Source organism: Condylura cristata, unplaced genomic scaffold, assembly GCF_000260355.1.
Source record: "Condylura cristata isolate star-nosed mole 26May11 unplaced genomic scaffold, ConCri1.0 scaffold00008, whole genome shotgun sequence".
Taxonomy (NCBI): Eukaryota; Metazoa; Chordata; class Mammalia; order Eulipotyphla; family Talpidae; genus Condylura; species Condylura cristata.
In genome coordinates this window covers 12,613,919-12,641,350 of record NW_004567109.1, presented here as the reverse complement: position 1 = coordinate 12,641,350, position 27,432 = coordinate 12,613,919, and the positions used below count along the sequence as shown (strand labels likewise).

Genomic DNA, 27,432 nt, shown 5'->3' with positions numbered 1-27,432 from the left:
GTGAGAGGATTCACCAGAGACAGAGTGGGGAGCAGAACAGGCAGATGTACTGAAGTACACTGCTGAGCAGAGCAGCAGGTGGGTCAAGAGAGATCTGTCGCACCATGTGGGTCATCTCTCTAGCCAGGATGGAACTCGTGCTGCAGTGGCTGCGGCTAGCTTCATAGTGCTGTGCTTTAGCCCATTGCCCCATCAGGGAGGGCCCTGAAACAAACTTTCTAAGTGGCAAAATTCAAACGATTCATAATTAAATGAAAGGTGGGTGCCTGTTCATCTGCTGGGGCTTATTTCCTTAGGTAGAAGGAAGAAGGGAGCAAGATCCCCCTGTTATGTGCCAGGAAAGGCTTGAAATTGGATAGCCAGGACCTTACTTTGTCCTCACAGCAGTCATTTGGGTAGGCATTATTGTCCCAAATGAACTTCCTGGGGCCCACAGAGTTTGGGGATCAACTGGAGAGTGATGGAGCCAGAAGCAGATGCCAGGGATGGTGATGGCTGCCCAAGAGGGTGCTAGCTGGTCTGGCTGAGGGGCATGGCAGAGCCAGGGCCTTCCAACCTGTGCTCACAACCCAGCCCCATGGTCTGGGACAGCCTGGGACCGAGGAGCAATGTGGCTGCTGGTGGAACAAGCTTTATGCGCAGATCATAAGAGGGCAACATCTGCAGGCTGCAGCAAGGTGGGGCCCAGTAGCTACCAGCTCTGGGAAATTCAGCTCCAAAATCAGGCTGGTGAGTGCAGGCTGTTATGGGTTCACTCTTCTTAGTGATATGACCTTGGGCAAATTCACTTCTTTGACTCTCAAAAGAACCTTGTTTCATAGGGAGCTCTGAACATCAGAGTAAGTGCCTGGGACATAGTAGGTGCTCAATAAACAACAGCCTTATTTTGCCATCATTCTGTGAGGGGTTCTCAACAGCTATGGTCTGTCAGGAAGGAGCTCTAGGCTAGGGAGAGAGTTCTTAAATATATTTCTTCAGGACTCTCCAGAAAGGAGACTTCTCAGAGGGGTGGCAAAGTCCTCCCAGCTTCTCAGGGTCCTGGCTCCCTTCCCTGCAGCCTGTTCCTTACCTACTACAGGAGCAGGGCCCCAAGGTTAGGCAAACAAGCCAGTGATAAGGCACTTCCAGGTTGGGTCCTGCATTCAAGGCTCATTCCGCTCTGGAGCTGGGAGCCTCTCCTGTGCACGCGCAAGCAGCACCAATAAGGACACCTGCCACGACCGCCTGCTGATTACACACCTGAGGCCTTGGTGCCCTGGTACAGCCTGGGTTAATGACCCTGTTTATCCTCTTGAGTCATCCGATAAGGGGTAACCAGGCCAGCAGGTAGGTGGCCTGTGCCCTGCACTGACTTACTTCATTGACTGAAGCGCTATCAGAGCCACGTGGAGCTCCCAAGGCCCCTTCCCCCCACTTCCCTTTTAGTCCTGCCAGGGTCAGTGTGTGTTTCTTTCTTTTTTTTTTTTCAATGAACATGACTTCTAGAGTCAAGGTTGTTCGAGTTCCCCCACCCCCAATCGGGGATATAAATAGCACCCACAGCGCAGAGCTGAGGGCCAGAGAGCAAGAGCTAGGAGGAAGGAGGAGCAGATACTCGGTCATGAGCTCCGACCCGCCAGAAGCCTGCCCATGCCGGGGCGCTTCAGGTGGCCCAGCCATCCTATATGCCCTTCTGAGCCCCAGCCTCAGGGCCAGGCCTCCTGCGCCCCCAGCCCGAAGCCACTGCCTGTGCAAGCAGCACCGGCCCGTCCAGCTATGCACTCCGCATCGCACCTGCCGGGAAGCCTTGGATGTGCTGACCAAGATGGTAGTCTTCCTCAGGAACCTGCCGTCCTTCTGCCAGCTGCCTGCCCAGGATCAACAGCGGCTGCTGCGAGGCTGCTGGAGCCCCCTCTTCCTGCTTGGGTTGGCTCAAGACACCGTGACCTTCGAGGTGGCTGAGGCGCCGGTTCCCAGCATACTCAAAAAGATCCTGCTGGAGAAGCCCAACAGCAGTGCGGGCGGAGCCAGGCCGCAAGGTCAGCCCCAGCCCTCGCTGGCTGCGGTGCGGTGGCTTCAGTGCTGCCTGGAGTCCTTCTGGAGCCTCGGACTCAGCCCCAAGGAATACGCCCACCTAAGAGAAACTATCCTCTTCAATCCTGGTGAGCAACTGGAGGGCGCCAAGGCTGGAGGGAGGCAGGGCCCAGCTGGGGAAGGCACTTTCTAAGTTATCTTTAAAAAAAAAAATTTTTTTTTTTTATTTAGCCTACAGAACTGGGTACAGGCCAGAGATGCAGGGGCAGGCGGTGAGAGGATTCACCAGACAGAGTGGGGAGCAGAACAGGCTAACTGACGAAGTACACTGCTGAGGGGAGCAGCAGGCGAGACAGCAGAAGTCTGCTATGCCATGTTGGTTACCTCCCTGGCCGGGGATGGAACTGGTGCCGAAATGGCTGCAGCCAGCTTTACAGTGCACTTTAACTCATTGTGCCACCAGGGTTATTAAGTCCTATTATCAAATAATCAATCTCATGAAAGAGACTCAGAGAGGCTAAGAGACTTGTTGAAAGTCGCACAGTCAGGTAGCGACAGGCAGGAATGGGAACTCAGATCAGGTCACACCAGAGACTGACCCTTGACACTCTCTCTGCCCATGAACTGTGCTCTAACCTCAGGGAAAGTGGGAGTGGGGGAGGGGAGGAGAGCAGATGCAGCTGTACCTCAGTCCCAAGTAACACACTATAGGTTCAGAAAGCACCCTAGAGAAGAGGAGTGAAATCAAGACGATATGGCAGAGGCGGTGCGAGAAGTCTTTGTGAAACTCAGCCAGGAGACCAACAGATGGAAATGGTGTGCTTTATAATCCCGAGAGCATCTGAGATGAGATTCCCTGCCAAAAGGTGCTCATGGAATGTGTCAGTTACACTAATTCATTATAATAACAAATGAATACTCATACTTACCATATGTTAGTCCAGTGCTTAAGGTTTTATATATTCTACTTCATCTAAAACTCAGAACAAGCCTGGCATTATTATTTTAAGTGGCATTTTTTATGGTATTACTACTACTATTTTAAGTGGTACTGCTATTGCTCTTCTGGTAGGTACTATTAGCACCCCCATTTTACAGAAAAGGACACTGAGGCACAGAGCCCAAGTAATCTGTCCAAGCCATGCAGCTAGTAAGTAACAGCCTGGGAGTCAAACCAGCCTGGCTTTTACCACCACTCCACACTGCTTCCCCATAAATGGGTAGATGAGTAAAATGACAGGCAAGCAGAGGAGGTGCGTCTCAGAGGCTGAGCAGCAGCCTTGGGTGTTAGGCCAGGTTCATCTATGGTGTCTGGGAGTGGGGTGCTCACCTGCCCTCTTCACCTCTTGCCCACAGATGTGCCAGGCCTTCACGTCTCCTCCCACATCCGGCACCTGCAGCAGGAGGCTCAGCAGGTGCTATGTGAGGTCCTGGAGCCCTGGTGCCCAGCAGGCCAAAGCCGCTTGGCGAATGTCCTTCTCGTGACTTCCACCCTCAAGTCCATCCAGCCTGGCCTGCTGGTGGATCTCTTTTTTCGCCCTGTCACTGGGGACACTGACATCGGCAGTCTCCTCGAGGACATGCTTTGGCTTGGACAAGTGCGCCCAAGCAGAGACCCGGCATAAGTTGGACCAAAGTTGGCGGTGCTGATCCAGCCTGGCTGTCCCCCCAGGATGGCCCTACACTCCCGAGGAGGCCAGTCTGTTCAGACAGTACACAGCTGCCCAGGAGAAGGCACGGTCGGGGGCTTGCCCTCAACCACACCTGTCTGGCTAGCCTCTGATGCCTCCAGAACCTCTAGGCCAAGTCTCCTGCTCTCCTGGAACAGGAATGGATGCTGGGAGTGTTCATGGGGCCAGGAGTCCTACTGACTTTGCACAGACTGACTTAAGTTATTGGGTTTTGTAATAAAAGGTATAATACCTTCAGAGCCTGACTCTGTGGTGTGTGCCTGTGGAAAAGACCGTCTCTCCTCTGGGGTCACCCTGGCCAAGCAGAGAGGGAACCCCAGAGCAAGAGACCATAAGGTGTGGGAAGTCAGCCTTCAGGACACTGGGAAGTTAATTTTCCAGTGAAATGGTGATTTCAGTTCTGGAGAAGAGATTTCTTTGGCCCGGGTCTGAATCCAAGAGTAGTCTCAGCTCAGGAATGCCTTGTCTCCTTGCTTTTATCTTTTAAAAAAATATTTAACATTATTGTTCATTTTATAACAACGTTTACTTTATCTTTTTAAAAAGATTTAATTTATTTATGCACACAAGAACTGGGGTGCAGGCCAGGGGTGTGGAGGGTGAAAGGATTCACCGGAGACAGAGTGGGGAACAGAACAGGCACATGTAATGAAACACACTGCTGAGGGGAGCAGCGGGCGGGTCAGGAGAGGGCTGCTGTGCTGCATGGGTCAGCTCCCTGGCCGGGGATCGAACTCGAGCTGCAGTGGCTGTGGAGAGCTTCATAGTGCTGAACTTAACCCCTTTATCTTTATTGCCTTTATCTTTGGAGACAAGGGGTTTCTCTACCTGCCCCCAACCCCCCACGGCCCCTGCCCTTGACTGCTGCCCCATAGCACCCCTTTCTACTCCATGAGTGGGATCACAGCCAACAAGGAAAACCAAGCAGCGGGTGCCCAAACTGGAAGAGACAAGGTCACTGGAATTTCAGCAATTTCTTTCACTTCTCCCAGGACTGCAGCCAACAAAAGAACAGAGTTGTTTTCCCAATGGCTGGGGCAAGGGCACCCAGGGCTGGCCCGGCCACTGCTTGGAGGCCAGGGCCAGGCCCTGGTGCAGCTGCCGCCCAACTGTTAGAATCTGAAACATGTCCTTGACAGTTGTTCCCAGCTACCCCCTGAGCCCTGCGGCGTTCCTTTCTGCTGTTCCTGGAGCTCCAGAGGCCATACGAGGCCTAGTGGTGGCCTCTGGGGCTGCACCATTCACTGGCCAGCTTGTGTTTGCACTGGTCGAGATCTGTGCCCCACTGTTTGTTAAATTGTCTGTGTCTCACCCAGGTCAGGGTGAGTGACCGCAAGGTGGGCAGGAGGGAATGATAGCAACACACATGCCCATAGGACCCCTTAGGCCTCCTCCTTTCTCCAGCAATAAGGTCTGGCCCGACCAGGCCCCACCCCCTTTCACCACCACAGTTTGGATTGTTCTCATGGGGGTCAAGTTAATTATTGCTTAGGAGAGGTCATTCACTCAGGGACAACAAACCAGAGTCACCATTCAGGTAGCTCCCGAGGTCCCCAGGATCAGGACCACAGTTGTTCTAGCCATGGGTCCATTGTGGGCACCCAGTGCCAGCAGCACGGCACCCTTGTCCCTTATCTGCTCACCACTCAGATACCCAGGATGAGACAGAAGCACACAGCTCAGGCCCAGAATAGACAGGCACATGTTGGGTCTGCAGCTTGCTCTCCCACCCAGTAAGGTGCACCACTCTGTAAGGTGCACACAAACCACAGAACGCCTCCGTCCTGCCCCACGCAGCCCAGAGGTCTGCTGTGCCATGTGGGTCAGCTCCCTGGCTGGGCATCGAACTCGCGCTGAAGCGGCTGAGGCCAGCTGCAGTTTAACCCGCTGTGCCACCAAGGAGGGCCCTCATTCTACCTTTTATGTCCTTTCACTCTCTCCCCCAGTCGTTAGCTGCTGCACCTCCCTGAACACCAGGCTGAGTCTTCTAATCCTTCATGCCCTTCCCCAACACCAAAGAGCCCTTAGAAAGTGCCTCTCCACTCCCACTCCAGCCTTTCCCCCTCAACTTAGCATCCAAACAGCTCTTATCAGCCTACCTTGTCCTTTGCAGATCTCTCCCCTTCTCCACATGGTTGGGAGTGACATTTCTGGCTGCTTCTCATGGGTCATTCCCAGTGCCTTACCTCTAAGCCTCTGCAGAGAACATAAAGACAAATAGAACAAAACTAAGGAGAAAATATGGTTCAATGTTGTAAAGGCAACCGTGCTTTCTTCATGCAGTCTTCCCTAAGGTGTAAGTTTGACTATCCACTACCAAAGTCTTAGGAGTGGAACCTGTGTCTCTGAGAGGGAGAGGAAATAGTCTCTGGCCTGCCCAGGGAACTTGAACTCAGGTCTGCATGACTGTGGTGGCAGAGTTCTCCAAGCTGGAGTGAGCCTCAACCAGGATCAGGATGTCTGGGGCCAGCTCTGTCACTAATACCAACCATTTACCCTCTCAGCCATGACCCTTGTCCTCAGGCCCAGCAAGAGATGACTCAGGAAAGCAGGAGCATGGTTGTGGCTCTGGATCAGCCTCAGGTACCATTTTATTATCATCATCTCTACTCTCATTAGCTAATTCATTGCTTATTAAGCAGTCAGGCCACTGATTTGTGTGCAGACACACCCTGTCCTTGGGGCAGTCACATATCCTAACACCTGTGATGCTGCAAAAGTAGTGAAGATCCTTCCATCCATTTGTACCAGAACCTGTATTGGGTACCAGGTCACAGATATGGGGCACAGAATAAAACATTATGGTCTCTGCATTCAGCAAACACCCTCTCTAAGGCAGAAAGAGACATATGGTTGGTTATAATAAGCATGGCCTGAGCAGAGACAGAGGGATGTACCGCAGAGGCTAAAGAGAGTTATTAAACTTGCCTGGAGATGGGAAAATACTATACCCAAGTGGTAGCTGCTTTGAGAATAGCAGTTTGCCATGCAAGTCAGGCATTCCAGACATAAGGGGTGATAGGGGTGAAGACACAGGTACCAGAGAACAAGGGTGCTCAGCCGACTGCAAGTGCTTTGGGGCAACTGGAGCTCAGGGCAGCAAGAGATGTACCTGCAGAATTTGACAGGGTCAGTGTCGCAGAAAAAGGCGGCAGAAACACATCTGCCATGAAAGTGATGGAGACCACAGGCAAAGGCCTCAGGAATCAAGATTAACAAAGGGGACTTCTATTCCCGGACGGGTCAGTCCGGGAAGATACTAAACACCTTATGGATTATGTTTATATCATTCTCCCAATAACTTCACTGTAGATACTATCCTTATCTTCATTTTATACAAGAAACCAAGGCACAAAAAGGTTAAGTAACTTGCTCAAGGTTACAGAGTTAATACATAGCAGAGGGGCCTCTCTGGTGGCTCAAGGAGTTAAAGCACAGCACTCTGTAGCATGAGTTCAATCCCCAGCCAGGAAGGTGACCCACATGGTGCAGCAGACCTCTCCCATCTCACTCACTGCTCCCACTGCTCAGCAGTGTGTTTTCAGTCAATCTGCCTGTTCTGTTCCCTACTCTGTCTCTGATGAATCTTCTCACTCCCCCAACCCCACCCCCATTCTTGTATACATAAATAAATAAATCTTTAAAAAATTACATAGTAAAGATTTGAGTCAGGAGGTCTGGACTCGGCCTCTGCTCTTAAATACTTTGCTCTATTATGTCTTTAAAGACCACGATGATGGTTAATCAAAAAGAGATGATCACCTGGAGGATAAACAACAGCATCTAAACTCCTTTCCACCCGAGAATGAAAATCTAGCCTCAGCTACCTCTGGGTTTAAGTTTTTGATGAGAAATTTGCCCTGTATGTTCTCTCCCTGGAAAGAGTCCCAACCACGCTGTGCAGCACAGCTTCACGTAGTGCCAGGAATCCTCGTTCTGTCAGACGATTTACTAACGCCGTCTTTTTCTTAGTGATTTTTGTAGTTCACCAATACGTTTTGGAGGAGTAAATGGATAATTCAACTAGAAACACTTGAATTAGATTTATGAGAGCCCAACAACTAAAATTCTTAAAATGTGTCTTCCCAGCAAGCTTCTAATTTGGTCCTTATTAGGGCCTCAAAAATGTTCTGTCACCCCATTTCTCTGGTCATCATGGTCCGCCGCCTTCTTTGGAAAAGGAGCGGTACGACTTGCCCCACCTCCCCAGCTCTAAGCCCTACACCCACAAACCAGGCGGTCCCATCCCCTCCCCTCCCAGACGCAAACATTCCGAGCGCGCTTGCGACATTCTCGCGAGATTTGGGTTCCAGTCGATCATGTGACTACCCATCATGGCGGCGCCCAGCGAGGCGGAGGAAGGAGCGGCGGTTTATTTAATAGTCAGTGGCATCCCCTCGGGATTGCGCTCGGCTCAGCTGCGGAGCTACTTTAGTCAGTTCCGGGAACAGCGCGACTGTGGCTTCCTCTGTTTCCACTACCGGCACCGGCCTGAGCGAGCTCCTCCCCACACACCCATAACCCCTGTCGGCCAGGTTCTTGGCCAAACCTCAGGAACCGACACTCCTGCTCTTTCCACTCGGGATTCGGCTCCTGCCCAGACCCGCACTTGTTGCTGCGTCATCTCGGTACGCGGGGCGGCGCAAGCCCAGAAGTTTCTGCGTATGTATTCGGGCCGCCGGTGGCTGGATCCTCAGGGGATTTGGATGCCAGGACGCTGTTTCATCCGCAGACTTCGGCTACCGACTGAGGTATCAGGTACGAATGGGAAAAATAATAGATTGACGTACGGCCCCGACACAAAGGAAACTTTCCTTAGGGGTGGTGCGGATTAGTCAGGTATCTGACTACGGCTTTGTAGACGGTTACGTTTAACTCCTGGACAGGGAGCATCAGGCAAAACTGCACGTTAGTTTAACGTCGGGGTGAAAAACCTGGGGAAAAAAAAACAAAAAGCCAAACTAACCTGTTCGAATGATCCTGCATTTTTCTATTTGTTAAGACTTGGAGTTCCATTTCCTTATCTGAGGGGTTCATTTTACCGACACACAGAAGAAAAAAGCGTCATATTTCTTATCTTCTTTTTGTCTTTTCTTTCATCGCACTCTTCCTGTACACTACCCAGCCCCTCTTTTGGCAGTGAAGTGACTTGTCTTCTCTCAGGGTACCTCCCATTTTCACAAGACCTCACTTTGATAGATAACAGGAAACAGCGCATTGCCATCCAGTTCACTCACTGAACAAATGCCTATGTTGATAGATCTAGTGTGACTCGCTCTTATACAGAGAACAGCTGGATACAATCTGTTCAGAATCTTAAGAGGAAGAAAAAATTGAAAAAGAATTGTCATAGAGATACCATTCTATTTTTTCCTGAAAATTTTTCATTCAATTATGGATACACAATGGAAAATAAAGCTTTTTTTCCCATGAATATTCTCAAGGCTTATAATTATCAAAAGGAAAAAAAAAAAACAGGAGAAATACTGAACACATGGCAAGTGGATCAATTTCTGCTTCTACTTCAGAAAGTTTTTAAGGGACAGATCCTCTCTTAAAACAGATGGAAGCTCAGCACTATGAAGGGATCCTCAGTAACTGCAGCAGGAGTTTGTTTCCCAGCCACATGGTGTGGCAGACCTCTCCTGACCTGCCTGCTGTTCCCCTCAGCAGTGTATTTCAGTCAGTCAGCCTGTTCTGCTCCCCATTCTGTCTCTGGAGAATCCTCTCACACCCCACATCTCTGGCCTATGCCCCAGTTCTTGTATGAATAAAAAAACAAATCTTTAAAAGAAAGTTTCTAAGGGCTTCCCTAGTAGTGCAGGGGCAGCCAGCCAGGGAGTTAACCCACAGCACATCAGACCTCTTCTGCCTCCCCTGCTGCTCCCCACTCTGTCTCTGGTGAATCCTTCCTTTCTCCCACCCCATGCTTTGCACTTTGGCCTATACCCCAGTTCTTGTATGCATAAATAAATCTTTTTTAAAAAGAATTTAGTTTAAAACTTGCATTAAACGACAACTGCTGGTGTATTTATTTGATTAGAAATGAAGACCAGCAATATAAAGCCCTGTGAACACATCCATCTGGAGCATACCCTAAAACGTCAGTGATGCCACCCTCATGGCTAATATTTACTGTGCACTTCCTGTGTACGGGGCACTATTGTAAGCCTTTCGTTTTCGTATTGACTCCTCACAACCATCCTACAAGGTAGGAAGTATCATTTATTCATTTTATAGGTGAGGAAGCAGGGATGTCCACAGTCCCTGAGATAGTTATTAGCAGAACACCACAAAATAGGGAGATTTTGCTGTAGAGCCTGTGGCTCTTTATCACCATGTGCCGTGAGAGAATAAAGGAGGGAGAACTGGATTTCCTAGAGGGGTCAGAAAGTGTTAAAAGATAAACAGAAGTTTGTAGGAACGAGCAAATGGAACTTGCAAAGATAAACATACAAGCCTGTGAAACATTCAGGCATGTTACACCATTTGTGTCTGAACACATGATAGGGTGGTATGTGTGGGGCACACGTCGTGGTATTTGTGGGGCACATGTTGGTGGCAGTAGAGAAAAAAGTCAACTAGAACTAGATCTGAAAGAAGCTGTGTGCTTACTGGAGTTATGAGAATTGGCATGAAAATATTAGGTGGTTCTGATCAGGGAGTGGAAGACGGGACTCTGGAGAAGTTTGCAAGGGAGGGCCACCATCAGGCTAAAGGATTTATACCTTGACTGAAGTGTTTATACTCCGGCTGAAGTGTTGCTGAAGGCTTATAGGTTTCAGAGCTATCCTTGTCCCTCTGTCCCAAGGTTTGGGCTCCTTTCCCTTCAAGACACGGAAGGAACTGCAGAGCCGGAAGGCCAACAGTGAAGCCTTCACTCTGGCCGACCTAAAGCAATTGCCAGAGCTGAACCCACCAGTGCTGATGCCCAATGGGAATGTGGGGACTCCCTTAAGAGTCTTTTTGGAATTAATTCGGGCCTGCCGCCTACCCCCTCGGATCATCACCCAGCTCCAGCTCCAGTTTCCCAAGACCGGCTCCTCCAGGCGCTATGGCAATGTCCCCTTCAAGTATGAGGAGTCAGAGACTGTGGAGCAGGAGGAGCACGTGTACACAGCCGAGGGCGAGGAAATACCCCAGGGAAGCTGCCTGGCAGATAGACCGGCCAGCCCCTGTGGAGAGCCTGAGGAGACAGAGGGAAAGGAGGAGGAAGAGTCATGGCTCTCTGATGAGGTGAGTACAATAAAGCACCCTGTTCTGTTGGCGGTGCAGAGGCCAGGCCTGAGTAATTCCACTTTTCAGTTGTCTAATATAAGGGTCTTCAACCTGACGTCCTCAGGAGGGTTCCAAGGAATATGACAATTCCCTGAATGTAAAACTATTTGCACGTGCAGATACACATTTCTCTGGGGTGCAGGGCTAGAAGATTCTTACAGGGGTCTCAGAAGGATTACGGGAAGGGCTCCTTTTCATAGATGACAAACTACTGACCACGATTTCTAAGGAAGCAGAGGCAACCTGGATGGGACCAGTCCCCTGTGGTGCTCGTGTGCCCTGAGTTTTCATTATGTGGCTAAGAGTTGCCTTTGTTTTCTCATATCTGTGCGTCACCTTGAGTCTGTGGACTAAGCACTAACTTTATCGATGAAAATGGACATTTCTTCTACTTCTCTCTCCAAACCTACTTGTTCATCCATCCAATCAGAAGAGGTGTGATTGGTTGGGAAAACTTCGTGTCCTCTGGGTAAAATGCAACTCTAAGCTTCCAGGGCAGGTTGTCACCATCTGGACCACATGCTGAGGGTGGTATCATCTGGACTTTTCTCCTGCTCTGTAGCAGTGATTCCGAAGGTCTCCCTGAGTTTAACTAGGCCAGGAACATCCAGAGATTGACACTGAGAGTCATCCTATCATTCCACACATCTAGTCACCTATAAAACAAGGCTGCATGGGATTCTATAGCCACCTGAGACCCATCTTCTGTCTCAGAGCTAAAAAAATCTCCTCTCCCCGAAAAGAGAGGACCAGCCTCTGGAGAAGGCTGCATGGTGTAGTGACTTGGTTTTGGATGCTGGCTCCGCCACTGCTAGCCCTTGGTGTCTATCTTGGGAAGATGGCTCCTTTGAACCCAGGTTCCTTCATCTGTAGAATGGGAGTGACGGTGCGTACAGCACAGGGTTGTTGGATAATCAGAGGAGCTAAATGATGAGAAAGGCCCACACACTGGATGCTAAGTGTTCTTGTCCCCTTTTCTTTGTGACTATCTGTAAGCTGTGCTGTGACATTGAGAGACCAGTGATAGTGTTAAGGGCCTGGGGGGGGGGGGCCTTCAGCTAGGCTGCAGAGCTTGAGGGATGAGGGACACTTAGCAAAGAGAAGAAGAAAGTTAGTGCTTAGTCCACAGACTCAAGTGAGAAAGGCGGGCAGGTAGTTCAGGCAGAGGGAAAGTGACCAGAAGCACAGAGATGAATCAGGTTTGCGGGAGGAAGGAGCTAGGTAAGTTGGGGAGCAGTGAAGGGATGGGGAGCAGTGAAGGGATGGAGAGCGCCTTGTGGGCCCTGTACTGCCTCCATGTGGGTACGTGGTCAGGAGTTAGGCAGGCAGGTCACCACCTCGCCTTCTCTCAGGACGACGACCGGGGTGAGGAATGGGAGCGGCATGAAGCGCTACACGAGGATGTGACCCGACAGGAGCGCACCACTGAGCGGCTCTTTGAGGAGGAGATTGAACTCAAGTGGGAAAAGGGCGGCTCTGGCCTGGTGTTCTACACGGATGCCCAGTTCTGGCAGGAGGAGGAAGGAGGTATGCTGGTGTGACTGGTCCCCCTGCATTCACTTGGGGTTCTTGGTTCCATGTGGTGGCTTGCACATGAGACAGCAATTTCTGTTTTAGGGATGGAGGTTAGGTGAAGAGAAACTGCTCTCCTCACAGAATAAAATTAAAACCCCCCAAGTTCTAGAACATACGTGTAACTCTAGCTCTGGCTTTCCACAGGGCTGAGTCCTTAACTGTTTGATGCTTTTGTGTCCTTGCAGACTTTGATGAACAGACAGCTGATGACTGGGATGTGGACATGAGTGTGTACTACGACAGAGGTACAGTAAGGAGGAATGGACTGGGCCCCTGCCCTGGCAGGGGCACGTTACCAGACCTGCTTAGCTGAGGCTGAGACGGGACCAGTTCCCTGAAGTAGCCCAGAGAGTGTTCCTCTCTTAAAATGTCTCTCACTGAGTTCCCTTGGTGCAGGTAGTGGGCGGATCTGTGCAGACAGCGGTCAGGGGATTCTGGTTTTGACAGGCAGGTCCCAGTTGATTGGGAGGGTCAGGAGCTCTGGCTCCAGTTGAGTTGATCTGGAGTGAAAAATGACTTGCTTGTGATGGACATGGGCAGTGGCAAAGACCTGGGTTCTTACTCTTTCTCATGGGTCAGCTCTTTACTTCCTGCACATAGTTTCCTGTGTGAGACGGGAGAGCCATAGTTCCTACTCTTGGGGAACTACCATTCTAATGAGCGATAATAACAAGGCAACAGGACAGAAGATATATAAATGAACCTTGTGAGAGGCCTAGACTCCTGATTGGCCCCTTTTGCTGAGATCGTCTGCAAACCTGGCCCTGGTTCTTCAGATGGTGGAGACAAGGATGCCCGAGACTCTGTCCAGATGCGCCTGGAACAGAGACTCCGTGATGGCCAGGAGGACGGCTCTGTGATTGGACGTCAGGTGGGCACCTTTGAGCGCCACACCAAGGTGAGCACTGTGCCCAGCCTGTTGATCCCTCTTTTTCTTCTTTAACCTCGTCTCCTCCCCCCCCACCCCAGGAACCCCATCTCAAGTCCCTTTCTCTTCCCTTTGCAGGGCATTGGGCGGAAGGTAATGGAGCGGCAGGGATGGGCTGAGGGCCAGGGCTTGGGCAGCCAGTGCTCAGGGGTGCCGGAGGCCCTGGATAGTGATGGCCAGCATCCCAGATGCAAACGTGGATTGGGGTGAGTGTGGCTGAGGGACCTTCTTAGGAGACCCTTAAGGGATAGAGCAAAGCAGAGTTAGAAGGAAAAAGTGGATCTGGTCCTTTTTTTTTCTTTGACAAGCTCTAAGATTTGATGGGATCACTGACACCAGCCCCCCCATGGGCATCTGTTTTCCCCCTCCCCAGCCCCCCAAGTGAGGGCTTGGGGTACTCACTTGCCTGCTGGTAGCCTCCCTGGCAGTCAGTGAGTGCAGCTGTATGCACTTTGTGTCCTGTTCACGGTGAGAGCAGTGTCAGAGAGCCTGGATGCTGAGCTGACTGTTAACCATAGGGGGCTACAGAAACCCAAACTTTTAAAGGCTCTGACTCTGGGACAAACCAGATCGCAGTAGAGTCTTAGTAGCTCTTCCCTTTCCTCTCACCCCCTTATTGGGATGAGAGAGAACAGTCCTCTTCATTGAGACCATTTTTTAATCCAGGTACCATGGAGAGAAGCTGCAACCATTTGGGCAGTTGAAGAGGCCTCGACCAACTGGCCTGGGGCTCATCTCCACTATCTATGATGAGCCCCTGCCCCAAGACCAGGGGGAGTCGCTGCTGCGCCGCCAGCCTCCCACCAGCATGAAGTTTCGGACAGACATGGCTTTTGTGAGAGGCTGCAGCGCCTCGGAGCCTGAATGACAGGTTTGAGGGCAGGATCACTAACTGCAGAACGGCAGCCCTCTGCCACTGCCTGTCTTCCATGGACACATAAAGGCGTCTGGGAGCAGCGATCCCTGTGGCTTGTTTATGGTGCTTTACTCTGAATTGGCCATCCAGTTCTCTACGTCTAGGACATTTTTACACTTCGTCGCCCCCTCTCCCCTTTGATATTAGGGTTTAAACACCTCTCCTCCTCGGTCTTCTAATCTTCAACCCAGTTTGTCCCGCCTCATCCACCCCCCGCAGTACCTTGAAAAGCTGAAGGGCTGATATTATCTGCACAGCTTCACTGGGGTGGTGGTAAGGGGCCGAATCTACGAAGGTCAGAAGACAGAAAAGGCCCTGGAGGAGGATTCGTAGTTCTCGGTAAACGGTCTGGGCGGGCTCGCCACTGCCTCGCCGGTCACTGGCTGGTATCGCTTGCGGAGCGTCCGCGGGACGAGGCCCAGGCCTGCGACCTAACGGGAGAATAAACAAGTTTACGGCGGGATGGCTCGTTCTCTTCTAATTTGGGGCCGGGGAGAGGCCCCCCGCGCCCGTCGCCGGAGAAGGAAGGCGGCGCGCGCGGCCACGCCCCTCGGCGCCGGCGGGCGGGACTTCCTCCCGCGCCCGCCGTTTCCGACGCCGTCCGGAAGTCGGTGCCGGGCCGGCTGGTCCGCGGCTCTCAGCGGCGGGCAGCGGTGGGCTCCCGCTGGCCCCTTGGGCGACCCCTGGCATCGTCTTGTATGTCGGGGATCTTCCGCCGTGACTCTCGTCTCGGACGCGGCTGCCCGCGCTGTCTCCCGCCGAACGTAGCTGCCCCTCTTGGACAGCGCGCCGTCCATGGCGGGGGCTGCCCCGGCCACGGCCTTCGGGCAGGCAGTGATCGGCCCGCCGGGCTCGGGCAAGACCACGTACTGTTTGGGCATGAGTGAGTTCCTGCGCGCGCTGGGCCGGCGCGTGGCGGTGGTGAACCTGGACCCGGCCAACGAGGGGCTGCCGTACGAGTGCGCCGTGGACGTGAGCGAGCTGGTGGGGCTGGGCGACGTGATGGACGCGCTGCGCCTGGGCCCCAACGGCGGCCTGCTCTACTGCATGGAGTACCTGGAGGCCAACCTGGACTGGCTGCGCGCCAAGCTCGAGCCCCTGCGCGGCCACTACTTCCTTTTCGACTGCCCAGGCCAGGTGGAACTCTGCACGCACCACGGCGCTCTGCGCAGTATCTTCTCCCAGATGGCGCAGTGGGACCTCAGGGTGCGTTTCTTCTCTGGTTAGGGCAGGCCCATTTTCAGATGGAGAAACTGAGGCTGTGAGGACTGTGCCACGCCCTCAAGCCACACAGCCTGGTAGAGATTGGAGAGGCGCTTTGGAGTAAAACAGGTGTGAGTTCAAATTCTGGCTCTGCCTGTAACTTGCTGTGTGGTCCTGGGTAAGTCCATTTGTCTCTCTGAACCTCAGTTTTTTCATCTGTGAAATGGATCTATTAGTACCAACCTGGGGTTACTCGAAGATGGAAGGGGTTATGTGGAAAATGGCATAGTGATGGTTGTGAACTGGTGACAAAAAATAACAAGAGTCGAGGCAGATGCAGCAGGAATTGAACTAGTCACCTACAGGGAGGCTTAGTGTGGTGTCTTGTAAGGAAAAAAGTCCTGTGTCTCCTGGGAGAAAGAAAAGAGTGTGGCTATTGGACGGAAACAGAAGTGGAGGGAGACTAATGGGAGAGGCTTGCACTCTTCAGGCATCAGGAGTGGTGGGGGAGACAGACCTTGGTGTTCGCTGCTGTCCCAGACCACTCTCACACTGCTCTTCCTCCCCTCCCAGCTGACTGCCGTCCATCTAGTGGATTCTCATTACTGCACAGACCCGGCCAAGTTCATTTCGGTACTGTGTACCTCCCTGGCCACCATGCTCCATGTGGAGCTGCCCCACGTCAACCTCCTCTCCAAGATGGACCTCATTGAGCACTATGGGAAGCTGGGTAAGACACCTGTTCTGCACAGGCAAGGAGTAGGGCAGCTGCTGGACCAGAGTGAAGTGGGATACCAGCTGAAGGACACCGCCTCCAGGGGCCTCGCATGCCTGGTGACAGTGCTCACAGCCAGTCCTGTACCCTGCACGTTTATTTTAAACCACTGTACTACGCACTGTTCCGGGTTTGGAGGACAAGAGCGATGTGGGTAGTGTTAATATATTATGCAGGAACTAGAGATGGGACAGTGAGTGTTTGGGAATGAGAATGAGCAGTGCGATCTGGACTGAGACCTGAGTGGTGAGAAGGAGCAGAACTATTCTAGGCAGAGGGCCAGCAGTAAAGGCTCTTAAGGAAAGAGCTTTTTGTGTTTATGGAAAAGAAGTGGGAGGAACCTTGGGTAGCTGAGCTAGTGGTTGTCAGAAGAAATGAGATCAGAGAGGTGGTCAGGGACCAGACCTGTGCCGTTTTGTTTTTTTTTTGACTCCCTTCTCCCTTGTGTACTGATTAAACACAAAAGAAAGCCAGCCATTATGAGTATTAAGAAAAAATACAGTAAGCTGAAAAGACTATTCTGGCTGCTTTGTGAAGAATGAATTGAAAGGGACAGGAGTGCAAACATCGCTTAGGTTTCTGCAGCAGCTCAGTCAGTGGGAAGGAGTAAGACAGATTCAAACTTACTTAAGGAACAGAACAGTTCAAGGATTGAACATGAAAACAGGACTTAAGGGTGACTCTCCCCTTTCTAGCTGGGCCAGTAGACAGATAGGGTGCCATTGTCAAAGAGACAGAGGGGGCAGCAGACCAGTGTGAGATAGACGAGTTGCCTGGGGGCCCAATGGCTAGCATGTTTTTCCCTACAAAATTAGTGCTCTGCTGAGCATGGGGGCTTCAGCTCCCGAAATAGCATCCCCAGCCACAAGGGAACATAAAATAGCTGAAATTCCCATCGGCGAGCAGGAGGGAAGTTGTCCAAAGGATACTGTCTGACTGCCAGTCAGGATTGGAGGGATGTCAGCTCCTTGGAGGGGACATCCCAGCCCAGAGTCCTGGTTCTGCCTTTGCAAATCCAAAAACCTCATTTCAGTTCTCCCAACCCTCTGTCCCCCCTCCCAGCCTCTAGCCCAGGTGGCTACAGGGTGATCCTCAGCCTTTCTGGTGCTTACATGTGCCTGCCATCCGCACGGTATGATGTGCAAACCAGATGAGGCAGTTTAGGTCTAGAGACATTACTTGGCTAGCCCAAGGTCGCTGATAGCTGATAAGTTAGCTGTGGTGGAACCAAACCCCAGTGTATCTGGTTTTTAGTTCTTGATGAAAAATGTACCTGTCAGACAACTGAAGACATTTTTTGGGCCACACCTTCCACACCCTCAGTGCTCATGAACTCGGGTGCCTCCCCCAGGAATTCAGCATTGACCCCACCCAGGCTATGACAAATACATTATAGTACAAGGTTTGTTTTTTACTTTTTGTGGCTTCCAAACTTTTATACCACCCAGGTTCAAAGAGTTGAGGCAAAACAAGGAATGTGATCTATCTTCAGAAGAGTCCTGATTGTTCCAGGACATTTTTCATTATAGACATAGAAGCATCAGTTTCTGATTAGAGCTGACTGGCATACAGTACATAAGAATGAGCTCATCAGTATCTGACAGCCTTACTCCCTCAGCTCACTCTATGACAGACCTGCTGAGTAGCTCAAGTGCTTGAGTTTCCTGGGTGGAAATGGACAGTCAGAGAGGCCCAATTTCCTTATAGTGGGAAGCTGCTACTCACAGAACTGAGTCAGGGACTCTGCGTCATCTACGCTGGGCTCCTCGCCCAACATAAAGAAGGAATTGACCCCGAAAGGGAGAGTGACTTGCTCAAGAGGTAACCCTGCCTGAATGTGGCACCTGCAATTCCATCAGCATTTGCAGAGTCCCTGTTGGGGGATTCTGTATACAACTGAGAGCTTCATGAGGCAGGGCTCAAGCACTGTTCATGCTGTTTGGTGTTGTTACTTATTTCCTTTGATGAAGTGCTGCTCTGTAGCAGTCACTAGTGTTGCAATAGTGAGGTGGGTACCGATCCATATAGTCGGTAAATGGCAGCGCCTGCAAGTGACACCAAATATTTTCTTCTTCGTAACTTCATTTCACTGCTTCAACAAACATTTGTTGAGTGAGTGAGTGCAGGCATGGGAAGACAGAAAATATGATCCCTGTCTTTATGTCTTTAGCCTGATGCCAGCTGCTTCTGTCTTTAGCCTTCAACCTGGACTACTACACAGAGGTCCTGGACCTCTCCTACCTGCTCGACCACCTAGCTTCTGATCCCTTCTTCCGCCACTACCGTCAGCTCAATGAGAAACTGGTGCAGCTCATTGAAGACTACAGTTTGGTGTCCTTCATCCCTCTCAATATCCAGGTACTGGGGACTACAGTGCCTCTTCCCTCAGCTACAGGCTCTGCAGCTCCTGTGACCTCACCACACCAGGAGTGCAAGAAACTTTCAGGACTCAGTGGTTTTGTCCCGGGTCTGATTATCATTTGGTCCCCTTGGTTTGGGGCCAGGGGTAGTGATGGGTAGGGTTCCAGTGAAGAGGATGAACCAAATTTTGGCCATAGCTATTCTGTATTACTGGGTTCTCTCTACACATGTTCTCTCCTCAGTGTGAAAATGACTTCAGAGAGTCACTAGCAAGGGACTTGTCCTAGATCAGGGATAGCACATAGCCTCCTTGAGATGCATCAGTTGAGCAATTGCTGTTAACTTTGCATCCCACAAAGATAAGCTGGGAGACACAGGTGCTTGTAAGCTTCCTTTCTGCAGTATACAGACCTGGGGAAATTTGTCTCTCCTCTCACACTTTCCTCCTCTAAACGAGGGGATGAATCTTAATCATAACGACTGCCACTTGTTGAAGGCTTCCTCTCCCAGGCCCTGTGTTGAGGACTACACTATATTATTTTGATCTCTCTTTCCCATCATGTGAAGGTGAAGTGGATGAACAGATATATTTATTGGGTATTACGTACTATTAGCTAAGTATCTCCCGGGCAGTGGGGATACCTCAATAAATGAGCCCCTAATTCCAAGGGTGCACAGTCAAGTAGAGGAGACAGGTGAGTTTACAGGTGTTTATAAGATGGTAGGATCAGAACTATAGTAGGGATAGACCCAGGGGCGTGGCTTATCTGTTTTCATTTGGGTGGGTGTGGTCAAGAGAAGTGGAATGTCGCCAGGCCTCTGGCGACGAGTAGAACTGCTCCAGGCCTAGGAAAGCTGCATGGAGGTCAGACAGTTTGGTACCTCAGTTCCACATACCTGTCTCCTTCCCCCCCTCCCAGGACAAGGAGAGTATTCAGCGAGTTCTGCAGGCTGTGGACAAAGCCAATGGCTACTGTTTCGGGGTCCAAGAGCAGCGGAGCCTGGAGGCCATGATGTCTGCCGCCATGGGAGCCGACTTCCATTTCTCCTCGTATCCTTGTTCGCTAGTATCAACCTCTTCTTAGCCATAGCCGAGAAGGGAGACAAGGGACTCAGAAATGGCCACAGCTCCCCTTGTAGGTGACTAATTTTGTGTTGCCCCGTTGATTTCATGGTGACTCTTTCATTTGCAAAGGCTAGTCCCTGAGAAGGCTTTGGGATAGGTTACACATGAAGACAAAAGAGGATATCTGAAGGAAGAACAAAGAGAGAGGCCCCAAAATGAAAAGGCCTTGGTCCTTGGGAGAGATGCAAGGGCTCAGCCCGCCTGGCTAGCTTGCATGTGGCGATGGCAAGGATACGCAGGGGTTCCAGGAGGCAGTGCTGCTGGTGCTGGTGGAGGGGTTGGGTGCCCGGTGAAGGATTGTGGACTTCAGCTCTTGGGTGGGCAGTGGGAACTAGCACAGTCACAGACACTTAATGAGCACCCATTGCATGCCAAGTGCAATGCCAGGCCATGTTTTCTTTGTGCCTCTTGGTCCTCACAATGCTGTTTTACGGGTGAGGGGGAGTGACACGATCAGGGATCAGGACGTGAGCCCGCAGCCTGGTACCAGAGCCTGTGCTATACACAGCTGGAGGGGTGGTGACTTTTGGTCATTGGATCCACAGCAGTGTGTGGAAGAGGTAAATGGGGAAGCGTCTGCAGCCGGATGCTTTGCGGGTCTTCTCAAACCCAACTGTTTGTTACCCGAAGCTTTGAAGAAGGCGGGAGGGGGTGGAAGAGAACCTGCCAGATGTGTGGATGGCGGGGATCCGTGACAGCCCCTCCCCAGGCCAGGTGTCCATCGTGGCCTACGCTGTCTGCCTTGACACTGTCTACCAGCACCCTGGGCATCCAGGAGAAGTACCTGGCTCCCTCAGACCAGTCAGTGGAGCAGGAAACCATGCAGCTATAGCAACAATCTGGCTCTGGAGAGCCAGATGCGTAACCCAGTACCGGGGCAAGTGGCCACTCCCAGCGAGCAGCAGACAGTTCTGCAGGCCCAAAGCCAAGGGCAAATCCTTTCGGCCAAACTGGGACACTGGCAAAGGGAGACTCGGCCCTGCCAAGGACATCTAGCCAAGAGGCAGACATGGTGCCGGCAAAGCGCCCACCATCCTCTATGCTCACGAGCTCTGGGCACCACCACCGGGAACACAGCACTGCCCCACCCTGGCAGTGATGGACTGTACTACAATACAAGGGTTGACTTTCTGCTTTTGTGGCTTCTACTGTCCAGACCCAGGGATCTGGGGCAGACTGCCACCTTACCTCTTACCTGGTGGACATTTTCCCAAAAGTACAGGAGCATGGGGGTCGGGGGGTGGACAGTCTCCAATCATATGCTTTTGTTCATATTCAGTTTTAACAGTGAACCTCAAGATTGAACTTTCACAGGCAACACTTCTTAGCTAGATTTTATTTTAAAGTACTTCTATTGTATTTCATGGTTTTGTTCTGTTTTGGGCAGGTGTTAACTAGTTTTTCATTTATGGCAGTGATTAAAAGTTCACCTTAAAATGAAAACTATTTCTAAAAAGTGAATTATAAAAAATATTGCATACATCATACATTATGATGGTGTGGCAAAAGTTAAGATGCCTTGAAAATAAGAAATAACATTTGCTTCCTTTGCTCTTGCCAACTAGTTGAATGCAATTCATATTTTCAGCCAATAGGTGGCATCCCAGGCTTGAAAAAAAATTGTGCCATTTGCATTTGTAGCCTGGGGGCAGAAAGGGACAGATGGCAGTTTTGCCAAGTCTTCCTTCCAGACACTGGGTCCTGTTAAAACAGGGGCTTGGCATTTTAGAGTGCTTCCACACACATGGGCCTCATGTGTCTCTCAGCCAGCAACTCTGGGTGGACAAAATGGGGGTGTTACTAAGTCCCATTTTATAGTGAGGAAACCTCAGGATCAGGAGCTTGAACTTTGCGTCTCTCATAGTCCATTTTACTCACTTCTTAATCGCAAACACTTCATAGTGAAATGTTAAGGCCCCACAGGATTTGTAGCCAACAGGAGACAGTGTGTAGACACAGAATGACTAAATCACAAATCAGACGGAAGAGAGATCACTGGTGGCACCTGGAGGATTCAGTTTAAGGAAACCTATTCTGAAGCGGCTTTGAAATGGGGTCTTTCCCTTTCCAGTTTTGGCAGCCAGAGCATAAGCCAGAAGAGGAAGGGGCTCCATGGAAGCTGCTGTGGCTGGAACAATATGAAAGCCGCCAACCTCCCCTCCCACGCCTGACCATAGAGGGGATAATAACCAGGTGTTGCTTCCCCAGCCTCTTTCATGTGAGGAGTTCAAAGCATCTCACCCCTATTAACACCCTGCACAGTAGGTGGGGAGTATCAACAGAGCTAGCCAGGGAAACTGAGGCCAGGAGGCTCAGCCTAAGGCTGGCTGTGAGTCACTGTGGTGCCTGGAGCTCAGCAATCCTGGCGCCCAGGTGCTGGACAAATTCCTCATCAGTTAGGATGTGAGGGTGGGTGCTGTGTTTTTGAAAATAGCCAGAGCTGTGGTCATGGGTTTTAATGCTTACCCCATCACAGAGGCTCCAGCGCTCACCAAAGCAAACCAGTTTGGAAGGAAGGCGTCATTGAGAACTTTATGGTCTCATATCCAAGCACCCTCAGCATTATTCTTTTGCAGTCCTGTAGTAGAAAAGGGTGGAAATCCAAAGCTTTGTCTTGAGGCCTTGGTGTCACAGCAAGGGTGTCTTCTGCTCTAATGAAAGCAAGATGATTCTTCCCCTGCATGGTGGGAGGGTACAGCACTATGCAGAGAAGAGACTGGGACTGGGTGATTTGTGGGCTGAATGACCATTCTCCAATATGGCTGGCATGTGTTAACCTGCCTTAAAATTTTTTATTTTCCCTTTCTGATAAAAACACAAAACTAACGATGAAGAAGACAGTTCCAAAAAAACAAAAAAAAAAACCCACAAAACTAGGCCCTCCCTGGTGGCGTAGCGGGTTAAAGCCCAGCACTGCAAGCTAGTTGCGGCTTCTTCGGTGCGAGTTCGATTCCCCAGGCCTGGAGGTGACCCACATGGCTTCGCTGACCTCGCCTGACCTGCACACTGCGCCTCTCAGTAGTATGACTTGTCAGGTCTGCCTGTTCTGCTCCCCATTGTCTCTGGTGAATCCTCTCACCGTCCCTGCACCCCAGTACTGTATACATAGTTAATAAACACACACACACACAACTAGGGCTCTCCCTGGTGGCACAATGGGTTGGAGGGCAGCACTGTGAAGCTAGCAGCAGCCCTTCAGCCGGAGTTTGATCCCCAGCAGGGAGCTGACCCACATGGCGCAGCAGACTTGTCTCACCCACTGCTCCCCTCAGCAGTGTACTTATCAATCTGCCTGTTTCACTCTCCACTGTCTCTGGTGAATCCTCTCAGCTCTTCCCTCCCCCTCGCACCCCCCCAGCACACTCCTTTGCACGGCTAGCTCTGCAGGACCTCAAGTGCACCTGTCCGCCCTGGCTAATGTTGTGCATGGGGGAGCACACTCCCCAGTAAGGCCAGCAAACAAGTCAGCAGAGCACAGTGCACTCTGTCCTGCAAATAGCTGCAACCCACTTCTTTGTTTCAAGCTACAAGAAGCCCCAGGCCCCCTACAAACATGCACCCCACTCCCTGTGTCAGGCACATTTCCTGTTTTTCCCTGCACAAACAGACCCTATATATACCCATGGGCGGTCCTAATAAACAGACTTCGGGCTCCAGACCCCAGGCTCCTGCTTCATTCTCTCCCGACTCCAGTCTCCTAAGTTCCAAGTCTCCTAAGTTCGGGCAAATGTAGAAGTCAGTGCACCCCTCGGTGGGTTAGCAACACCTTTGTACCTGTGGCCTACACCTGAGCTCTTGTATGCATAAATAAATCTTTTAAAATAAACATATCTTGTGTGTTTTTCCTTCAGTCTTATTTTTCTATACATGGAGGGAAGCGAGATCATTTATCTAAGTGGGATATGCTACAATTGCTTTGTAACCTGCTTTTTTTAGTTAACACTCATGTAATTAAAAATATAAAGATCCTTTTAATGTCTACATGATAACCTGTGGTATGGTGATAACATTGTTTAATTATCCAGACTCTCAACTTTTGCTACTGTAAATAGTGCTGTCATTAACATCTTCGTACCCAAATCTTTGAGTCTCTAATTTTTAACTTACGATAAAGTCCTGGAAATAGAGTAGGCACCAGGTTCTAGATTCACATTGTCAAAAAAATTGTCCAGAAAATTGTCACTTTACAGCTCATGGACACTGTCTGACATGGTTCTCGCCTCCAGAACTCACTTGTCACTTCCGAACACCTTCCAGGGGAGGAAAACCCCCTAGTGCCTCAGAGAGCAGCCTCCTGGTCATTTGGTAGCCCAGTGGCATTAGGATATGTGTGTTTTCTGGCTCTCAATGGGGAATCCCTACACCTGGGGGCCACAGGTAATTGGAAAGGCTTCCCCCCACCCCTGACAAAGAAGCTTAGGAGAAAGGGTGCCACCATAAAGCCCACAGAGCTGAACATCCAGTCTTTTCTGAGCTGCTTCTAGATTAGCAAACTCCTCACTCACATTGACTGAGAACAGGAACCCTAAACCCATTAAGGTCTGTGGAAAGGAGGGAACATCTTAAGGATGTTCTGTCCTTTCTCAAGCTTCCTGAGAGGGGAGTGGAGAGGCTGCAGACCCATGTTAGCACTAAGGTGCTCCCCGTCTTTGAAAACCATAGAGGCCCAACTGCATCAGAATTCTGGAGGGCAATTTTCTAGCAAGCGAAGTTCTCCCTTGCCTTCCTTTGCATCCCTATTTTCTTGAGCTTTGGAGCCTGACTGCCTGTGCTGGTCAGCCCACCTCCTCTCCCTGTACCCTTTGGAAGTATTAGTTCCAAACCAGAACATACCTCAGCGGCATCAGCCTGCTGAGGATGGGCGAAGCTGTGTGCCTCACTTCCAACCCACTGTGGCCACCACTTCTAGCCACTGAGCCAATTCAGGCAATCCCAGAAGTCCAGCTACCCAGGAAGTCTAAGACTGAGGGGCCAGGCTGGGCATTTGAGTATTGGCAAGATGCTCTGGATTAGAATACATAGCAAAGTTTTAAGTTTTTCTTCCCCATCCAAAACCCTGTAGAGGAGGGAGATGAGAGGCCCCTTCAAAACCATTTCAACAAAACAGCAGTGCTCTCTGGCTTCGCAATGCAGCTCCCCTTCACACTGGATATTGCCTCTTTCTCTCTCCATCAGTCCTGGAGGATGAAAATAATGCCTTTTCCCCTTCTTTCCTGCCTTTCTTTTAACAAATACTTATTGAATCCTCATACTGATGTATTATATGCTGCACCTAGCCACAGATCAAAGACTCCATGCTTTTTCAGAGTCTGGGATTTTCCTCTTTTATCTCTAGACAAGTAAAGAGTTAAATTTCCCAGAGAGCAGTAAGGAGATTGGGTGGAGATGAGATGAATCAGCCCCCTGACACCCCCAGGGTGACATACCTGTCTGCTGCCCCCACAGACATTCCTGGCTGCTGACTCATTGGGCAGGTGGAGCTAAGGGGGTTCTGTGAGGTCACCCCCACAAACAGCAGGGATAGGAGACAAGACTAGACTCTGTGAACAGGGTGAATAACTGAAAAGGAAGGAAGGAACCAGATTAAGGAAAACTAAACTTGGTGAACCAGCCAAGAAATTGGTCCACCATTCAAGTTTTTGTTGCTGTTTTTTCCGCTAAGACAGTTCTTTTGTGCTGGGCCCTGGGGTGGCATTAGATTGATAGAGTGAGAAGGTCTTGAATTTTAGAAACTCCAAGATAGAGTAGAACAAGCATAGCATAATGTGGTTCTTTTCAAACTTATTTTTAAGTCATGAAACTCCAATACACAAACAGACATATGTGTGGCTATTTTAACCCAAGTGTGTGGAAACAGAGGAAACCCTGACTGCTGGGCTCTTGCCCAGTGGCAGCTTCTGGGGAACCCTCTGAATAGTCAGAAAGCAGCTGTGTATTTTAAAATCATGGGCCTTGGAGTTAGACCCCGTTTAACTTCCAGACACATAACTAGTTGTATAACCTTGGTTATTATTAGGATTTTTTTGTTTTTAGCTGCTTTGAGCATCAGCTTCTTCACATGCAAAACAAAGATGGTAATATGTACGTGCAAGGATTAAGGTATGAAACTGCTTCCTACATAGTGGTTGTGCCAGCTGCTATTGTTACTGTACTCTGTTCTCCAGTAAGAAGCCAGAGTGGGCACTGCTGGTCAGAGAGCAGTGTCGGTGTAAGCATCTGAAATCAGTATTCCTAAAAAGGCATCAGTCATTTGGACAGTGTGAGTGTGTGTGAGAGCGCATGTGTGTGCCTGCATAGTGCTTTGCCTTTCTTGAAGGAGTCACAGTGGCCTGTCTAACTCCAGTGCCTTAGCCTCCTTGGGGTGCCTGCTCGGTTTTTACAGGGTACCTTAACCCCAGTACTCTTCCATCACCCACTACTACGGACCTACAGAGTTAAACTGGGTTTTTGCTCACTGAAGTAGTTGTGAGAGAAGAGAAACACCTTCTCTAGAAAATTTAGGTAACAAATTTCCCCATGTCTCCCAAATTTTTGGGAGAGGAAGATTTCTGCAAACCCCAGACCTCCATTTCCCAGGGGAATATCTGGCAGTGCAGAAAGGATGGGGTTAGAGTAACTCAAATGTTATGAACTTAATCTCTGTCTAGACAGCCCTCCCTCAACTCAACCACCTGCGTTTCCATTTCTACCAGAGGCCCAGGCCCTAAACCTGGTTTTCGAGCATGAAGTTTTGAAACTAAGTCTTGAACACAGAACCTTGCGGGAGTCCATGCTTAGGTAGCTCTCTGAGGAGATAAACCAGGACCTACCTAGCTGGAACCCAGTGGGGCTCAAGTACACTTGAGATTAAGTAAATGTACCTATACAGATGTGAGGGGCTGGAAGAACAGACAGCAGATTCGCGCTCAGGATATGTGTTAAAGGGAAGTTTTGACCTGAAGACAGTGCCTTTGGGAAAGGGGGCTCCCTGATGGCACACAGGGTTAAGTCTCAGCACTACAAAGCTATCAGCAGCCACTGCAGCAGGAGTACGATCCCCAGCCAGGGAGCTGATCTACATGGCACAGCAGACCTCTCCTGTCTCCCCAGCTGCTCCCCTCAGCTGTGGGTTTTAGATGATCTGCCTATTCTGCTCCTCACTGTCTCTGGATCCTTTCACCCCCAACTCCCCTACACACACCTCTGGCCTACACCTCAGCTCCTGTATGCATAAATAAGTAAATGTTTCTGAAAAATTGGAAAAAATTAAAAGAACATGCTCAAGTGGAGAGGACAGTGGAAAAAAGGTAGTGGCCACCATGAAACTTCCAGCACAACTTGGCAGTTTCACTTACTTTGCCCTCTGGACAGGTATTTTTAAAAGAGATAACTCATATACCATGGAATTTATCTTTCTAAAATGTAAAGTCCAGTGTTCTTCAGTATTCCCAAGAAACTTCACACCCACTAGCAGTTGGACTGAAATGTTTGAAATGGCCAATTAGGCCAGGAAAGGCCGAGAATGCTCAGTGAGGGTAGAAAGCTTTGCAAGGACTGAAACATTTACATGTCTGACAAAAAAAGGCC

The 27,432-nt window shown here is 50.4% G+C and overlaps 3 protein-coding genes and 1 long non-coding RNA gene across 4 annotated transcripts; 3 read left to right on the top strand and 1 right to left on the bottom strand.

Annotated features, from left to right (window-relative positions):
* Positions 1-1,350: 1,350 nt before the first annotated feature.
* On the top strand, positions 1,351-4,067 carry NR0B2 (nuclear receptor subfamily 0, group B, member 2). The gene is made up of 2 exons (XM_004679398.2): positions 1,351-2,141; positions 3,370-4,067. The coding sequence occupies exons 1-2, from the start codon at positions 1,469-1,471 to the stop codon at positions 3,636-3,638; spliced, it is 942 nt and encodes a 313-aa protein (XP_004679455.2). The 5' UTR covers positions 1,351-1,468; the 3' UTR covers positions 3,639-4,067.
* Positions 4,068-7,386: 3,319 nt separating this feature from the next.
* Positions 7,387-14,629, top strand: GPATCH3 (G patch domain containing 3). Its single transcript, XM_004679397.2, has 7 exons — positions 7,387-8,462; positions 10,516-10,940; positions 12,335-12,509; positions 12,743-12,802; positions 13,334-13,455; positions 13,564-13,691; positions 14,152-14,629. The coding sequence occupies exons 1-7, from the start codon at positions 8,039-8,041 to the stop codon at positions 14,351-14,353; spliced, it is 1,536 nt and encodes a 511-aa protein (XP_004679454.1). The 5' UTR covers positions 7,387-8,038; the 3' UTR covers positions 14,354-14,629.
* LOC105853412 lies at positions 8,454-14,691 on the bottom strand. Its single transcript, XR_001145273.1, has 3 exons — positions 14,624-14,691; positions 8,671-9,019; positions 8,454-8,582 (listed from the first exon to the last, which is right to left on the bottom strand). It is a non-coding gene; the product is annotated as an uncharacterized LOC105853412 (long non-coding RNA).
* Positions 14,692-15,022: 331 nt separating this feature from the next.
* GPN2 (GPN-loop GTPase 2) lies at positions 15,023-22,339 on the top strand. Its single transcript, XM_004678664.2, has 5 exons — positions 15,023-15,607; positions 16,178-16,334; positions 18,577-18,737; positions 19,661-19,791; positions 20,626-22,339. Exons 1-5 carry the CDS (start codon positions 15,197-15,199, stop codon positions 20,696-20,698), a joined length of 933 nt encoding a protein of 310 aa, XP_004678721.1. The 5' UTR covers positions 15,023-15,196; the 3' UTR covers positions 20,699-22,339.
* The last annotated feature ends 5,093 nt before the right edge of the window (positions 22,340-27,432 follow it).

Bases quoted from the DNA above. Each gene is read 5' to 3' on its own strand.
- NR0B2 (XM_004679398.2), top strand. From the start codon at position 1,469: ATGAACATGACTTCTAGAGTCAAGGTTGTTCGAGTTCCCCCACCCCCA. The intron at 2,142-3,369 runs GTGAGCAACTGG...TCTTGCCCACAG, and splicing joins AACTATCCTCTTCAATCCTG to ATGTGCCAGGCCTTCACGTC.
- GPATCH3 (XM_004679397.2), top strand. From the start codon at position 8,039: ATGGCGGCGCCCAGCGAGGCGGAGGAAGGAGCGGCGGTTTATTTAATA. The intron at 12,510-12,742 runs GTATGCTGGTGT...GTGTCCTTGCAG, and splicing joins CTGGCAGGAGGAGGAAGGAG to ACTTTGATGAACAGACAGCT. The intron at 13,692-14,151 runs GTGAGTGTGGCT...TTTTTAATCCAG, and splicing joins AGATGCAAACGTGGATTGGG to GTACCATGGAGAGAAGCTGC.
- GPN2 (XM_004678664.2), top strand. From the start codon at position 15,197: ATGGCGGGGGCTGCCCCGGCCACGGCCTTCGGGCAGGCAGTGATCGGC. The intron at 15,608-16,177 runs GTGCGTTTCTTC...CTCCCCTCCCAG, and splicing joins TGGCGCAGTGGGACCTCAGG to CTGACTGCCGTCCATCTAGT. The intron at 18,738-19,660 runs GTACTGGGGACT...CCCCCCTCCCAG, and splicing joins TCATCCCTCTCAATATCCAG to GACAAGGAGAGTATTCAGCG.